General features: G+C 40.6%; 2 protein-coding genes across 3 annotated transcripts in view; one reads left to right on the top strand and one right to left on the bottom strand.

Annotated features, from left to right (window-relative positions):
- snx33 (sorting nexin 33) overlaps window positions 1-9003 on the bottom strand; it is a 71451-nt gene extending 62448 nt beyond the window's left edge. The window contains exon 1 of the mRNA XM_034175981.1: window positions 6936-9003. Within this exon, the coding sequence (XP_034031872.1) occupies window positions 6936-8370 (1435 nt within the window). The 5' untranslated portion in view covers window positions 8371-9003. The remainder of the gene's footprint in view (window positions 1-6935) is intronic.
- An 886-nt stretch (window positions 9004-9889) lies between these two features.
- The window catches only part of snupn (snurportin 1), a 41242-nt gene continuing 33495 nt past the window's right edge, over window positions 9890-17636 (top strand). Inside the window, exon 1 of one of the 2 annotated variants that reach the window (XM_034175979.1) lies at window positions 9890-10011. In XM_034175979.1, the coding sequence (XP_034031870.1) occupies window positions 9985-10011 (27 nt within the window). In that variant the 5' untranslated portion in view covers window positions 9890-9984. The remainder of the gene's footprint in view (window positions 10012-17636) is intronic. The other variant, XM_034175980.1, reaches the window with a different exon arrangement.

Below are 17636 nucleotides of genomic sequence, written 5' to 3'. Positions count from 1 at the left end.
CTGTGGTGATCCAGAAGAGGGACCAACAGGAGCTGCACGAAAGAAACATATCTGGAGGTGGAGGTTTTCCCTCCCAGAGACTTTGAGTGTAAAGGTTGCTGGGTGTGAGGACTCACACTCACCTCCTTCTGTTTCTTCTTTGCCAGCAGTACCAGGGCCGACAACGGAGGACAGAGACCACCTGGGGATTCAGGACTTGGCGGCTCCGGTGTTCTTCAGGCCGTTGGTGGTGGAAGCGGTGTGGGCCCCGGCTCCTCGTTCATCAGAGGTCTCCTATCTTCGAGCCTGCCCACTGTCCTCTTGTATACAATTGGCACCTGTTATTTCTGTTTGTATTCCGTTGTGTACTTTCGCAACATTAAATTGTTACTCCTTTTCTTATCCATTGTCCGTTCACTTGCGCCCCCTGTTGTGGGTCCGTGTTACGACACCTTCCCAACAATGATCGCTGTTCAGAGCATCACGTGTCTGTCGTTGCAGTGAATAGCAATAACGGCAAACAGGCTGAACTACTTCTTTATAATAATAAGCATCACCTGACTATTTTGCCTGTTAAAAGTGGTTTGATCCTTGTAGTAGGTTTCAGCGGCTGTAGCACCCATGGCCACCTTCTCTTGCAGCTGACTCTTCATAAACATACATTTTCTTGCTAGCCTGTGTCACAGTAATTACCCAGCTAACAAAATAACGTTCCCAAAACGTTACAAGAGCTTTTGGCCAATGTTATCCGAATGTTAGCTGTAAAGTTCTTGGAATGTCTTTAAAGAAAGTTTCTTTTTAGTTCGCAGAACGTTTGACAATAATGTTAGTTAGCAGCACAAATGTTCCTAGAACGTTAGGTCTAATGTTCACGCTTGGACGATATAAAAGTAAGGTATGTCCCTTTGGTTGCTCCCTTGTTTTCATTAGGGCACAGCAAGTTGGGTCTGCAAGTTGATTTTGTACAAGTTTTACACTGGATGCCATTCCTGACACAACTCTACATTACATGGAGGAATGTGGCAGGGGTGAGGTTTGAACCAAGAACCTTCCACATTGAAACCTACACATTAAACACTTGGCCACCACCCCTGCGACATCATGTGACATCTTCCTATATAGGCTATAACTTTTAAATTGCAATTATTACAACTTTAATAACAATTTAGGCATTCATACTATGCAAAAGTCTCAAACACTTCCTCAAAACATTATACAAAAATAAGGTCTCTACCCAGCTAACCAAAATAAAGTTCCAAAATGTTATAAGAAAGTTTAACAAATGTTATCAGAACTTTAGCAGTAAAATTCTCTCAATGTTTCAGAGGAAGGCTTCTTTTTGGTTCCCAGAATGTTTGACAATAACGTTAGCGCAAACATTCTGAGAAATTAAGCCTAACATTCTGGGAATGTTTTTAAGGAAAGTTTCTTTTTGGTTCCCAGAACATTTGACAATAACATTAGCACAAATGTTTTGAGAACACTAGACCTCACATATTTATGAAAGTTTCTTTTTGGTTCCCAGAACATTCAGGAAATGTTACCTAAAGTCACAGTCTAGTCATTGAAAGAATTGGGGTAAGAAAGACGGTGACACTAGAATTAATATATATTTGTCAAATTTACCTCAATTATAAATATGACTTGTCAACATACACAAGGAAGTAACGACATTAAGTGCAAATGATCTAGAAACGTTTCTGATAACCATAATGGAAATATAACCAATATATAACGTTACAAAAATGTTATGTGTTAGCTGGGTATATGACCACATCTGGAGAGGTGAAGATGCACCAAAACAGTCACACACTTTACATTTCCTGAAGCAACAGCTGTTTGTTTGTGGCATAAATAAAGGAAGAGATGGAAAGATGGAAAGTCTATATCCACCTTGACAAAACAGCCTCAGAGACACACTCCACCTCCACCCTGAGAATATCTGAAGTTAAACTTTTCACACCACCACCAAACTTTAACTGACACATGGTCTGTGTAAAGTGGCGTAGGAGCAATTTCAAAAGTCAGAAGGACAACTTTACTATGTCTATCCAAAAGCTATTAAACAATGATAATTATTATTAGGCGACAGACTGGCATCCGGTCCAGGGTGTACCCTGCCTCGCACTCCACGACTGCTGGGATGGGCTCCAGCCCCCCACGACCCTAAAGCCCAGGTTACACATAGACGGTTTTGTCGGCGGGTAATACGTAGACCGAAGTTCGCGGTAGTTCCGGCTGTTTTTGCGGTGGAAAGGGGCGGAGCATTTCGCCGGCGTTTTGAGAGCCGTACTAGCCGCAAATATGCGGATAAAATGCCGCTAAATCCGCCGAATAAAGTGGCGTTTTGACACCATAGCATCCGGCACACGTCAGGCAACGGGGGTTAATACCCCGTTCTATCCTTTACAATCGCAGATTAAGATGCGCGTGAGAACGGCGGTGTTCTGCTGCCGCCGATAATGCCCTGTGTACCGCTGGATTTATTCAGGTAAATCCTGCGTTACTCCAGGAACTTTTGCATATAGGCACCGCCCCCAGAGTATAATAGGCTGAAGCAGCTGTCACTTCAGGGGGAGGGAGATCATCCTCAGCCTTTTCTTCTCCTTTCTTTCCCCCTCCACCACAGGGCTACCCTCTGCTTCTGAACCAGACCTCTTGGTAAGTCCTTGCCGCTGCCAATTTTCTTTTAGGAGGCATACTGGAGCTTCTCTGCAAAAATATCTGGAGCTGGCCGCGAGTGAGAGGCCTGCATGCAGCGCGCTAGCGTTTTTATACTGACCGCCGCCTATCGGCCATTTGGAACACCCTTAACTGGGAGGTGGCGTTTAGAACAGCGTACTGTCCGCTAGCGCCGCCGTTTTGTCTTCATCTGTCGTCGGTTAAAACGATTAGGGATACAACGCCGGCCGCCAATTATGGTGGTGTAAACTGCAGCACTACAGGGAGGGGCAGGATGAAACGGCGATTAAAAAGTGTCAAACGCCGTTGATCGCATTGTCTCCGTCGTCACGCAAATTCTCCGGGAGCGCTCCCGGAATTATTCGACATGTTGAATAATTTTTTCGACGATTCCCGGTAAAGCCGGAACTAAGCCACGCCCCCTAGTGCCAGTGTTAACAACGGCATGTGATCCTTAAGACGGCCAAAAACTCTTCCGGGACGCTTCCGGGAGCTCTTACCGTCTATGTGTAAACTTGGCTTTAATTGGACTAAGCGGTTGAAGATGAGCGAGTGTGAGTATTATTATTAATATTATTTTTATTATTATTATTACGTGTGAGCAATAATTTGTGTTATTTATTCACTTTTTTATTTGCAATGGAAACACTGGAACACAGACATGTTTGATGATCCAGCAAGCTACATTATCTCAGATACTTTTAATAAAATGCTCAGAAAGGACAGACACCATCGGTCCACAGTAGCTACCAACCTCTGCTAGTAGGGTCCTGGAGACTAAATTTCTTTTGCTGCAGCACAGCTGTCACTCAAAGCAATCACGCCCGTAATTATTCATATCGTCATGGCTTAAAATATATCGTCATAAATGGAAAACTAACTATAGAGACCAAGGCCATTGAATCCAAGCACCAAAGATGACACAGAAAAGGAGAATACCCCACAAAACACTTATCTTTGACTTTGCACACTTTGACAGCAATGTCAGAATTGGGTGTTGAGTGACCATCATGTACCTACTGACCAGTTGTGTGATGGCATCAGTAGCCAAGATGTATTATTTTAAACTTTCCAGTCTATTGTAATCTTCAGTCATGCCATTTCTTCTGCCAATGTACACAAGACAATAACAACAATGAAACACGGATCACAACAATGAGAGTCTGGAACTTGTCTACTAGTGTTCTGATGTAATATGATCATTATGAATTATTCTGACTGTCCAACCAATGAGCCAATCCCAATGATACTCAAGTTTCCTTTTCACAACACAGCCCTCAGCTGTAACATTACACTGGAAAACAAAGCTCCAGACCATTTGTCTCATCAAAACTGTAACATGTAACTTGAACTTGCAGAACTAAATTTTGCATAAAGTAATGCCACTCAGTTATTTTATGTCACATTAAAAAATTAATAAACAGCAGAACTAAATTTTGCATAAAGTAATGCCACTCAGTTATTTTATGTCACATTAAAAAATTAATAAACAGCCTACTTCAATTCCAGTAAGGCCAGTTTACTTTGGTACTATGTTCCTATAATACTGATAAATTTCAAATGCATTCTCAGGGCATACTATATCAAGTAACAGTTACAGATACATTTCATTCCTGTTAGATTTCTGGACTGCATTTGTGAAGTAATGTCAGCAATACAAAAGCTTTGTTGACACTTTGAACATGCAACATGTGTACTAGTGCTTGTACACACCTTTAAACATCCACCCATCCATTTTCTATACCTCTTACTTCAATTAAGGGTCCCCGGGGGGGAGGGATAGGAGCGGTTTGTATTCAACTTGTATCACCTACCAACTCGTAGCACACCAACCTGTAGCACCCGCTTAGTCAACTTGTAACACCTTGGTCAACGGGTCGGGTTGGGTTTTGGCAAATATTTCAAAATGAGTCGGGTTTGGTCACGACACCACAAAGACACTGAAAGTACAGAACTTTTGTAAAATGATGATGTCATAGTCCTGCTGCTGTAACCTCAGCTGCTCATAATTACATCTGCCAAGAACGTAATAAAATCAGAAGCGTTTATTTGTCTGTCTGTTAGCAAGATTACGTCAAAACTACTGCACGGATGCTGATGAAATTTTCACCACAGATAGATATTAGGTGATGGAAGACTCCATTAAATTTTGGAGGTGATTCGGATCTGGATTCTGGACCAAGATTTCACTTTATATAGGCTTTGAAGGATTACGTCAAAGCTACTAAATGGGTTTTCCCCAATTTTCACCACACATTGGTGTTAGGCCTGGGAAGACTCCGTTACATTTTGGAGGTGATCCAGATCTGGATTCTGGATCAGGATTTCACTTTGTAGACTTTTAAGGATCACGTCAAAACTACTTCACGGATAAAACATCACGTTGTAAAACCAAGAGCAGGAAGACACCATTTTGTTTCAGCTTGTGAATTAAATATCAGATTGCAACATCTTGAGCAGTCGGACCATTCTGGATCAGTATGCAATTAATGCATATGTTGTGGAATCCAGATCCAGGTAAAGTCCAGGTCACAAAGTGAATCACATATCTGTTATTTCGAGTCCTTCACAACCCTTGGCTGTTGTCAGAAATCTCTGATTGCTTTTGTTAATGACATGTTGTTGTTAGTGTAATTAAACATACATTTTTGGCCTTGGTGGATCAATAATGAGATATATTTTTGTCGCGAACAGAATGCTGAAGAGACAACAGATGGCTGGGGTGAATGCTGTTTGTGAATAAATGTGACGCTGATAAAATAATTGCAGTAAGGACTTTCAGCTTTTAAAATAATGCACCTGGAGCACCGTATTATAGCAATGATCAATGAACAGTGCTATGACTTGCCCAAGGTGCTACAGGTTGGTGTGCTATGAGTTTGTAGATGATACAAGTTGACCTTATACCGCTGGACCATATCCCAGCAGTCATAAGGTGTGAGTCGGGCTACACCCTGGACGGGATGCCAGTCTGTCGCAGGGCCACATATAAACAGACAAAACCATTCTCAATTTGAAGTTTTCAATTCACCTAACATGCATGTCTTTTGGCTGTGGGAGGAAGCTGGAGCACTCGGAGGGAACCCACACAAACATGGGGAGAACATGCAAACTCCACACAGAAAGGCCCCGGGTGAGAAGCGACCCCACGGCCTTCTTGCTATGGGCAGCATGGTGTCTTACTGTTCTAAGCCGCCATGCTGCCCACCTTTAAATATGATATTCAAAAACAGTGTGCTCCTAGTTCATCCACTTTAGTTTATAAGCCAGTAGACAATTTTTAACTAATCAGTAGCACTTAAAGGAACTAAACAACACAATCCAGCCTCAGTATTCTATGGCTGACACAAAAATGCATGATAGCCACCCAGGATGGCAGCTATAGCCAGGAAGGGGTCAAAAAAATTTAAAAATGCTCCAGTCATATTGAAAAGTATACCACAACATTTATCCAATCATAAAGATTCCAAAAAGGTGTAGTTTGGACTATCTAATGGGTTGCAGGGTAAAAACAGCAAAAAAAAAGAAAAAAGACAATGGTCAATTTCCACTTGTACAAGGGTCAGAAAGTCAAAGTTGCACCACTTTTGGTAAAAAGTGATGCTACTTATTGGTTGAGCTAATAGAATTAATAAATTGAATAGTTTTGACTGTATTGAATGTTTGGTCTCTTTTTTTTACTGAAACAGAAAGCAGTTCGCACTCTCATGTTTCCTAGATAATTTGCCAGCACAGGCTGATATTGAAACCTGCTCTACCAGTTACCCGGTATGAACAAAATCCATACCCGAAGCAAATTTATACCAACTATGTCTATATGTTTATACCACCCACCCCTACAATGCCAGTTAGCGGGATGAAAACGCAGATGACACGGGATGATGAGGAAAAACTTCTGTGTTCGTGTAGGAAGCACTACCTCATTGGTCGGTCAGAAGTGTACCAGCATCTATATTTAAAGTGAAACACAGCATTGTTTTGCCCATGAAGTGCGTACCACGAGGCCATTGGTTCGTTAGCACTGAGTACTGAATGAATACGGGTGTAGCTAAAGCTCTATGGACACAGTGTTTATGAAACTGGCCAAAGAACATAGACTGATTGGTGTGAAAATCGTTACAGATTAATAAAAAAAAATGTTACCAGTGTTTGTGTTCAGATCAGGGCATTCCTAGTATTCATGGTACTTCATTGAAGTCACACCTCATTATTGTAGTTTGCATCCATTTCTAAAGATGTCAGATAACTCTCTCAAACACACATGAATTTATTACCTTTTTGAAGATGAATAATGTCTGGGAAGTTGGCGAGCAGGCCCTGGTAGAGCGAGAGTTTGTCCAGCATATGGAAGAGGTCATATTTAGGTTGCTCTGCAAACATCTCTCCAATGTTCTCATACGTTCGGCCAGTATGAGAGATGGCATGATTGAGAGCCTCTGAGGAATGGGGAGGGTCCAGCATGAATGCCTGACTGATAGACTGAAAGGCATTCCCTAGCCGTTGGAACTCCTTTCTGAATCCACCAAGGTGCTTGCGCACCAGCTCCGAGGTAACATGTGTGAGCTGCATGACACTATCATCCATTTTCTTTGCAAATGTCTTGAAGGAATCAACTCGCTCTTCTACATCCTGAAGGTCTTGGTGCTCATTGGGAATCTGGAGGGTTAGCATGAAATGGGCACCCACCATCTCATCCTTCTCTGCCCGTCTCTTGCCCAGTTTCCATTGCTTGTCATCAGCACACATGAGAAAGTGCTCAAAGCCTTCATATTGTGAGAGAACTGGGTGAGTAGTCATATGGTTCATCCACAGTATCAATCGTCTCTTACGCTTCTCGATGAAGTCTTCCTCAAATCGCCCAGTGGCCTGTTTCTCAGGAAGGTGAGGCACAGAGATCACAGTGAACTTATGCAGTAACCGGTTGTATAGCCAGTCAAAGTGTTTGTAGCGCCTGTAAACAGGACGGCCTGTGTGGCTTGGCGTGACCCGGTACGAAATGTACGTTTTGATGCCTTTAAACTTTGTCTGTTTTGTTGGATCTTCAATGGAGCAAGAGAAAGGATGTGGATTCTCCTTCCATCTTGGCCCCAAAGGACTCATCTCAATAGTGTATGATTCAGCTATCTTAGCCATCATGGCTACATCACCCAGCACAAACGCTTCTACCCCTGAGCGGACAAAGCTGGAGAATCGGTTCAAGTTCCTGCCCACCATACTTCCTTTCCTTGAGCTGGAGATACTGTCTTGTCTCTCCATGTAAGGTTTGGTGCGATAGTGCACATTGGGGTTGTTGGACAGTGGACTCTGATGTGCATGTCCATTGGCGCCAGGGCTCTTACTGGGATCCACATCCTCCACCACTGTGGATCTGTCATCCCAGTCATCCCAGTCGTCATCATCATCATCGTCATCATAACTCTGCTGCATGTGAAATGTGGTGTTTGGGGTGGAGGGAAAATAGGAGAAGTCATTTCCCAGAGAACCTGCTGGGCTTATGGAGCAATCAGTCAAGTTGGAGTTGGTTCGAGGGCGAATAATTTCCACATAGGACGCAGGGAACAGACCCCTCTCCCCTCGGCTGTTCTCCCCCTGAAACCAACCATCCACAGAGTTCTCGTCAAAGATAACCAGCTCCTCGTTCTCCTGGATGCTGATCTCCTCTTTGTTTTCGCTCTGGAAAGTGTAGATCGCTTTGGCCTTCACTGACATCTTGATACTCCAGTGGATCTTCAACTACAAAACTTTTTACATAACAGCTGTTGGATCAGGTGTGCAGCAGCAAATGACAAACACAACAGAGGTCCACCAAAAGAGTCCTAGAACACCTCCATTAGTCAAACTACCCTCAGCAGCCTGTTTGATCATGATATGTCAAATTTGGAAGTAAAGTTCTTAAAAGTGGGCTGCAGAGGAGTTATAAAACATTAATTCCCGTGGAAGAGTATCTAACAACCTGTGCGAAGGCACCGACGGTCTGTGCGCTCGTCCGGAACCGAACCGTAGAACCGCTCGCGGGACACTCGGTTCACATCACGGAGCCGAGAGACGAACTTTGGTGAAAGTATTTCCAACACAAAGCGGCGCGGCGTGGAGAAAAGCCGAGGCTCCTCCACATTCCCGCACACTCAAAACTGCTGCGTTTCCCAAGTAAACAGGTTCATCCTCACGTCCGGCCGAAAACAAACCGAAAACCCGCCCAAAAACTCTTTCTTTGTGACGTTATCAACACGCTCCGGTGCTCCTGAGTTTCATTATCACTCGCTGCAATGCAAAGCTCCTTTTTCCATGACGTTAGCTCCGGACAAATGACAAGTTCGCCTTGTGTGTTTCCTTTCTTTCTTTTCTTTCTTTCTTTTCCCTCATCAACTCCTTTATTTTATATCCAGGGAGAGAAACTGGCCGAATGCTGCCCCCTACAGGACAAATACAATACAGCCTCAGAAAGAGGAAACCAAAATGAATAAAAAATATATAAACTCGAGTAAAATCGTTTTAATGGTGCAAATTACAGAATCAATTCAAACAGGAGTTAATAACCCATTTTTTAACTTTTCCTACAGAGTACCGAACTTTCTCTTACGTTTCTCCAGTCTTCGCAGTCAACACATTTTTCTGTTTTTGTTGTTGTTGTTGATTTTATACCGTGTTTATTTAAAGTGATAGGCTTATTTCAAAAAGAAAAAATGATTTTATAGTTTACATATTTATTTAATGATTACTTTATTTTTGTATTTTGCTATTTATTGATCGCTTTAGTTGTCATCTTGATCTTTAAATGGCGGCCACATTTAAAGTAAATATAACTATGTATTTTATATGTATTCAATTTTACCCAATAAATCCATGCCATACCGGCACAAAATTAATAATGAGTGAGGATATATAGTGAAAACAAACATATTAATTGTTTAATTATAAGCGATGAGAGCAATATATGAAATAAAATTTGGGATCAAACTGAAATCAACAGATTGGAAGGTTTTTGTTGTTTTGTTTTGTTTTTTGGTTGTGTTTACATTCACAAATATTTAAAAAAAAAAAAAAGTCAAGTTTATAACATGGGAACAGATAGCCCCTGTGTACAACAATTATCGTACAATTTCAGGTTAATCTTATCGAAAGAGAAATCGTTTTAAAGTACATTTCCTGCAGGAAACGAGAACTTTCACTGGCCGTTGGAGTGGAGAATTCAATAAGCACATCCTGAAGATGGCAGTCTGTAATACAGCAGCGGGTATGCCACAAAGAAGAAGAAGAAGAAGAAGAAGCAGAAGAAGAAAAATACCGGGTTAGTTTTGGAAGTAAAGCCAGTGTGACAGTTTCATGTGCAGCCTTTTCCTGGAGTCTAAGGTAACTTTATTAACCATTATTAGCTCGTGGTTGTTAGTCTAATTAATGGCTGGTAACTGTGTAACGCCAGTGGGCGTTGAGGTTGTAATTTAACAGGAGCTAGTGTTTTTTGGTCCATAGCCTGTTAGCACAGTGCTAGTAGTTTTTCTTTTTCATTTGTTTTACATTAAAATGACACAAATAAATCCATACCAAGCTATATGAGAATTATGAGGGGCTTAAAAAGCTCTCTAACCAGAAAAACTAAAAATATCTCATATTTAGACTTGAGTGCATTTTAGATTTTTTTTTCCCAACCAAAACGTTATTTCAACAAATATAATAACAAACTAGAAGCATTCAGAGAGTGCAAACCTCCGCCAAGGCCATGGGGTCACTGACGCCATAACATCTACACGCCGTGGAATCATTGAACCTAAAAAAGTTTAACAATGATGTTTGCTCAGTAGTAAAAAAAAAAAAGTTTCATCTGCTGTGACTGGATAGCATGTATCATTAGCGCTTGGCATCACAGTTTATTGCAACTTGCACCTTTCCCAGAAGCTACTGTCATCTGAGCACTGATATTGATATTGCATGTGCTTATAGACAAAAACAAATAAGAGACAAAATTCAGTTTATTATTCAACTAAACTGCAAATATATGAATTTTTTAACATTTATGAAACACTTCTCTAAACAAGGCCATAGGGTCACTGACGCTAAAGAGATTCCCTCCTTGGCACAGTGATCTATTCAACAATTCAGTGTTACAACCAAAACTATGACACATACACTTTTCTTTCCTTTATATTTGACATCCTTGACCATGAAAACATACCACTAGAACTTGGAATCACTTTTATGTCTTTATTAGTTCAAAAGTTATTGTATAAAAACGATTTTTCAGTAATGGCGGTTTTCTTCTGGATCTAGCTCCATAACATTTGAAGCTACATCAAATCTGATGACACCTTACCGAATCAGTACAGATTCAGCTACAATTTGGTGTTAGTTGTGCATCTCTAGCTTCATTTGTCACCTCACACTGACACATTTTCTATTTTCCCTATATTTTTGCATATTCTGGATCACCGAATCTGGATCCGATCATCGCCAAACTTTGTTGTTTGATAGAACATTTGACTATGTTACACCCTAATTTTTTCAAGCCTTTCTGCCTTGTTTTTGTGGAGTTAGAAACTAGAATGTCAAAATTCCCCCTATCCCGCAATGGTAAAGAATCCTTTAAAAAAATTCCTGGATCCGGATCACCACTAAAATTTAATCACTTGTTCCTCTTGTCATTTCCAACCACTCCACAAAATTTCATCAAAATTCGTTCAAAGCTTTTTGAGTTATCCTGCTGACAGACAGACAACAAACAAACACTCCTTGGCAGAGGTAACAAATGACCAAAACACAAGGTCAAGGAGATATACACGAAAAATAAAAAAAGAACCTTATGGATAAAATGTCAACATTTTGTGATCAAAATTGTTCGTTTTCACTTCACACTTTCTTTACATTTGAAACTTTTTTTTTTTTTGAATGAGAAGTTGCGCAACACAGTGCCTTTTTTTTAAAGATTAAAGATAAACAATTACACAAAGTACAAAGGTATGCCAGGGGTCAATGAATAAAGAAAAACATAAAATAAATAAATATAAAAAAGATAACCTGTCAGCACTTAAAATAATTTAGAGTATCAAGAGTCTTCACAGCTTTGGGGTTTGATGATGGCTGAATTGAGACTTTGTAATGTTGTAATTCAAGCAAGTAGAGTTTGAACAGGGGTTTTTTTCCTGAAAATTTACATTTATGAATATGCAATTTAGCAAATATAATTAAGAAATTTATAAGATAAAATTCTTTTTTTAGAGTTACATACATTATAGAAGCCAAAGAGCACATCAGAGTACAATAGATAGAAGTTACCAAGAATATTAGACTGTATAAAGTGAATGACATCTTTCCAAAATGCCACAGTTAGAGGGCATGTCCAAAAGAGATGGATGACAGTTTTATTGGCCTGAGAACAAAAAGAGCACCTGCAGTCTATGTCCTTGTGAAGAGACATTTTTGCAGGGTAGCATCTGTGGAGAAGTTTGAAGCACACATCTCGAACTTTGTAATAAAGTATTTATGAGATAAAGTCCATACAGTAGTCCAGTTACGTAATATCAGGCACAAACTGCTTCCAATAATGAATAACATAAGGAATAGTAGCAATGTTTTTCTGGAATAACAATCTAATTTTTTTTTGTTTCTCATGGAAGGGCTGGAAAAAAACATATTTTGCCCAGAGATGATTCAAAAATTGGCAAATCAGGGGGCCTCACAGAAGATAGCACCCCTCCCTTAAACAGCATCAATACACCTTGGGGGATTGCATTCATAAAAATAGCGTATTCCTTTGAGGTAACTGGAATCTTGTAGGATGATAAAAATTCAGAGTAAGACATCAGAAGCCCCTGACTATTGAAAAGTTGCCAAACAAAAATGTTATTGTACCAGTTAAGGAAAAATAGAGATTTGTTTTTATACAGTATAGTCTGAGTGGTGTCCAAAAAATGAGGTGGGCTTCATAGATAATTGGCAAAGCTTCTGGGGAAAACCTGGTCTTGTTAGGAGAGACGGCATCCAACCCACTTTGGATGGAGCAACTCTCATTTCTAGAAATCTGGCCAATTTTATTAAACCCTCCAAACCGTGACTATCCAGGGTTGGGACCAGGAAGCAGAGTTGTAGTCTTACACACCTCTCTGCAGCTTCTCTCCCCCTGCCATCCCCCCAATACCCCATCCCCATAGAGACGGTGCCTGCTCCCAGACCAACAATAACCAGTAAAAATCTATTTAAGCATAAAAATTCAAAAAGAAAAAATAATATAGCACCTTCAACTCCACCACAGACTAAAACAGTTAAATGGTGTCTATTAAACATTAGATCTCTCTCTTCTAAGTCCCTGTTAGTAGATGATATAATAATTGATCAACATATTGATTTATTCTGCCTTACAGAAACCTGGTTACAGCAGGATGATTATGTTAGTTTAAATGAGTCAACACCCCTGAGTCACACTAACTGTCAGAATGCTCGTAGCACGGGCCGAGGGGGAGGATTAGCAGCAATCTTCCACTCCCGCTTATTAATTAATCAAAAACCCAGACAGAGCTTTAATTCATTTGAAAGCTTGACTCTTAGTCTTGTCCATCCAAATTGAAAGTCCCAAAAACCAGTTTTATTTGTTGTTATCTATCGTCCACCTGGTCGTTACTGTGAGTTTCTCTGTGAATTTTCAGACCTTTTGTCTGACTTAGTGCTTAGCTCAGATAAGATAATTATAGTGGGTGATTTTAACATCCACATAGATGCTGAGAATGACAGCCTCAACACTGCATTTAATCTATTATTAGACTCAATTGGCTTTGCTCAAAATGTAAATGAGTCCACCCACCACTTTAATCATACTTTAGATCTTGTTCTGACTTATGGTATGGAAATTGAAGACTTAACAGTATTCCCTGAAAACCCCCTTCTGTCTGATCATTTCTTAATAACATTTACATTTACTTTAATGGACTACCTAGCAGTGGGGAATAAGTTTCATTACAGTAGAAGTCTTCCGGAAAGCGCTGTAACTGTTGGGAAGGTGTCGTAGCACGGACCCACAACAGGGGGCGCAAATGAACGGACAATAAGTAAGCCAAAAGGTAACAATTTAATGTTGTGATATTACACAACGAAACGTGTCTTAATGTTCACAGTCAATAAACACCAGGTGACGTGTGGGCAGGCTCGAAGATAGAAGACGCCCGACGAGAGAGAAGCCGCGTCCCACACGGCCTCCACCACCAACGGCCTGAAGAACACCGGAGCCGCCAAGTCCCGAGTCCCCAGGTGGCCTCTGTCTTCGGCTGTCGACCCTGGTACTGCTGGCAGAAAACAGAAAGATGATGTGTGAGTGTGAGTCCGCACACTCAGTAATTAACAGTCCAGACACCGTTAGGAGGGAGCACCTCCACCTCCAAATCACACACACTCGTGCAGCTCCTGATCAACCACTTATCTGGGACGGGGTGCGAGGTGAAGCCGTCACTGTCACACCAAACGCCAATCCTCCAGACAAGGAAAGCACCAGGAAAACGGCTGCAACAGAAGTTCAGATTACTATTCAACGTATAAGTCAGCAGAGAAAATTACCTTAGTACTGGTAGTCGATTTCTCGGCGGGGAGGTGGAGTTGCAGTCCGGCTTATATGGTGGTGTAGATGAGTGACAGCTGGAGTAATGAGTGACAGCTGTCACCTCCTCTGGGTCTGGCGCCCTCTCGTGCTTGGAGCCCGCACTCCAAGCAGGGCGCCCTCTGGTGGTAGTGGGCCAGCAGTACCTCCTCTTCAGCGGCCCACACAACAGTAACTAGGTTTAAGGATATGATTCCTTCTTTATGTTCTCCAATGCCATATACCAACACAGTGCAGAGTAGCTACCTAAACTTTGTGAGTGAGATAGATTATCTCGTCAATAGTTTTACATCCTCACTGAGCACAACTTTGGATGCTGTAGCTCCTCTGAAAAAGAGAGCCTTAAATCAGAAGTGCCTGACTCTGTGGTGTAACTCACAAACTCGCAGCTTAAAGCAGATAATCCCTAAATTGGAGAGGAAATGGCGTCTCACTAATTTAGAAGATCTTCACTTAGCCTGGAAAAAGAGTCTGTGGCTCTATAAAAAAGCCCTCTGTAAAGCTAGGACATCTTACTACTCATCACTAATTGAAGAAAATAAGAACAACCCCAGCTTTCTTTTCAGCACTGTAGCCAGACTGACAGAGTCAGAGCTCTATTGAGCCGGGTTTTCCTTTAACTTTAACTAGTAATGACTTCATGACTTCTTTGCTAATAAAATTTTAACTATTAGAGAAAAAATTATTCATAACCATCCCAAAGACATATCGTTATCTTTGGCTGCTTTCAGTAATGCTGGTATTTGGTTAGACTCTTTCTCTCCGATTGTTCTGTCTGAGTTATTTTCATTAGTCACTTCCTCCAAACCATCAACATGTCTATTAGACTCCATGCCTACCAGGCTGCTCAAGGAAGCCCTACCATTAATTAATGCTTCGATCTTAAATATGATCAATCTATCTTTATTAGTTGGCTATGTACCACAGGCTTTTAAGGTGGCAGTAATTAAACCATTACTTAAAAAGCCATCACTTGACGCAGCTATCTTAGCTAATTATAGGCCAATCTCCAACCTTCCTTTTCTCTCAAAAATTCTTGAAAGGGTAGTTGTAAAACAGCTAACTGATCATCTGCAGAGGAATGGTCTATTTGAAGAGTTTCAGTCAGGTTTCAGAATTCATCATAGTACAGAAACAGCATTAGTGAAGGTTACAAATGATGTTCTTATGGCCTCAGACAGTGGACTCATCTCTGTGCTTGTCCTGTTAGACCTCAGTGCTGCTTTTGATACTGTTGACCATAAAATTTTATTACAGAGATTAGAGCATGCCATAGGTATTAAAGGCACTGCGCTGTGATGGTTTGAATCATATTTATCTAATAGATTACAATTTGTTCATGTAAATGGGGAGTCTTCTTCACAGACTAAGGTTAATTATGGAGTTCCACAAGGTTCTGTGCTAGGACCAATTTTATTCACTTTATACATGCTTCCCTTAGGCAGTATTACTAGAAAGCATTGCTTAAATTTTCATTGTTACGCAGATGATACCCAGCTTTATCTATCCACGAAGCCAGAGGACACACACCAATTAGTTAAACTGCAGGAATGTCTTACAGACATAAAGACATGGATGACCTCTAATTTCCTGCTTTTAAATTCAGATAAAACTGAAGTTATTGTACTTGGCCCCACAAATCTTAGAAACATGGTGTCTAACCAGATCCTTACTCTGGATGGCATTACCCTGACCTCTAATAATACTGTGAGAAATCTTGAGTCATTTTTGATCAGGATATGTCCTTCAATGCGCATATTAAGCAAATATGTAGGACTGCTTTTTTACATGTGCGCAATATCTCTAAAATTAGAAAGGTCTTGTCACAGAGTGATGGTGAAAAACTAATTCATGCATTTATTTCCTCTACGCTGGACTATTGTAATTCATTATTGTCAGGTTGTCCTAAAAGTTCCCTGAAAAGCCTTCAGTTAATTCAAAATGCTGCAGCTAGAGTACTGACGGGGACTAGAAGGAGAGAGCATATTTCACCCATATTGGCCTCTCTTCATTGGCTTCCTGTTAATTCTTGAATAGAATTTAAAATTCTTCTTCTTACTTATAAGGTTTTGAATAATCAGGTCCCATCTTATCTTAGGGACCTCTTAGTACCATATCACCCCAATCGAGCGCTTCGCTCTCAGACTGCAGGCTTACTTGTAGTTCCTAGGGTTTTTAAGAGTAGAATGGGAGGCAGAGCCTTCAGCTTTCAGGCTCCTCTCCTGTGGAACCAGCTCCCAATTCGGATCAGGGAGACAGTGTTTCTTTCGTTTTTTGCTCTGTATGCACCACTCTGCATTTAATCATTAGTGATTGATCTCTGCTGTCTTCCACAGCATGTCTTTTTCTTGATTCTCTCCCCTTAGCCCCAACCAGTCCCAGCAGAAGACTGCCCCTCCCTGAGCCTGGTTCTGCTGGAGGTTTCTTCCTGTTAAAAGGGAGTTTTTCTTTCCCACTGTCGCCAAGTGCTTGCTCATAGGGGGTCGTTTTGACCGTTGGGGTTTTTCTGTAATTATTGTATGGCTTTTGCCTTGCAATATAAAGCGCCTTGGGGCAACTGTTGTTGTGATTTGGCGCTGTATAAATAAAATTGATTTGATTTGACAGTATATTACTGTTGTTCCAAATTTGAAAAGTGTGGGGAGAGAATGAGTGTTTATACAACAGTGACCAGGCTAGAAGCATTTGTTTATGAAAATTGGCCAATTTTATGGGTAATTTGTCAATTTTGTAGTGTGATTTTAAAAGAAATGGGAGACCACCTATTTTTGAGAAAATAAAATTTGGAATGAAATTCCACATGGAATTGGGATTTAAGAAGAACTTTTTGAGCCAATTAATTTTAAAAGTGTAGTTTAAGGAGGTGAAATCTAAAAAGTTTAAACCTCCAGAGTCTAAAGAATTCTTTAGCACACTGTCTTTTATAAAATGGGTCTTGTTTTTCCAAACAAATCTATAGAGCAATTTATCAATGATTTTACACTTTGAAGCATTGACGTTCAAAGAGGGAGCTGCATAGGTCAATCTAGAAATACCCTCTGCTTTAGATAACAGAATTCTACCTCTTAAAGATAAGTCTCTTTGAAGCCAATGATTCAGTTTCTTTTTGGTTTTATCAATGACAGGATCACAGTTCAGATTGTATCTTTCATCTATGTTTTTGGAGATAATAACTCCAATGTAGGTTACTTGAGACTTGACAGGAATAGAGTAAAAAGACGATTGACAACAGCACTTAATGGGATGGAGCTCACATTTATTTACGTTAAGGTTAAGGCCTGAGGCTTCAGAGAAATTCTTTATGAGACTTACAGTGATAGGAATTTGGTCAGTCACGCAAGAACAGAGTGGTGTCATCAGCCACCTGACTAATACTAACTTCTCTATCAGCGATTGAGAT

Source organism: Thalassophryne amazonica, chromosome 8 (genome assembly GCF_902500255.1).
Source record: "Thalassophryne amazonica chromosome 8, fThaAma1.1, whole genome shotgun sequence".
NCBI classification, from domain to species: Eukaryota; Metazoa; Chordata; class Actinopteri; order Batrachoidiformes; family Batrachoididae; genus Thalassophryne; species Thalassophryne amazonica.
This window is presented reverse-complemented; position numbering and strand designations above follow the sequence as displayed.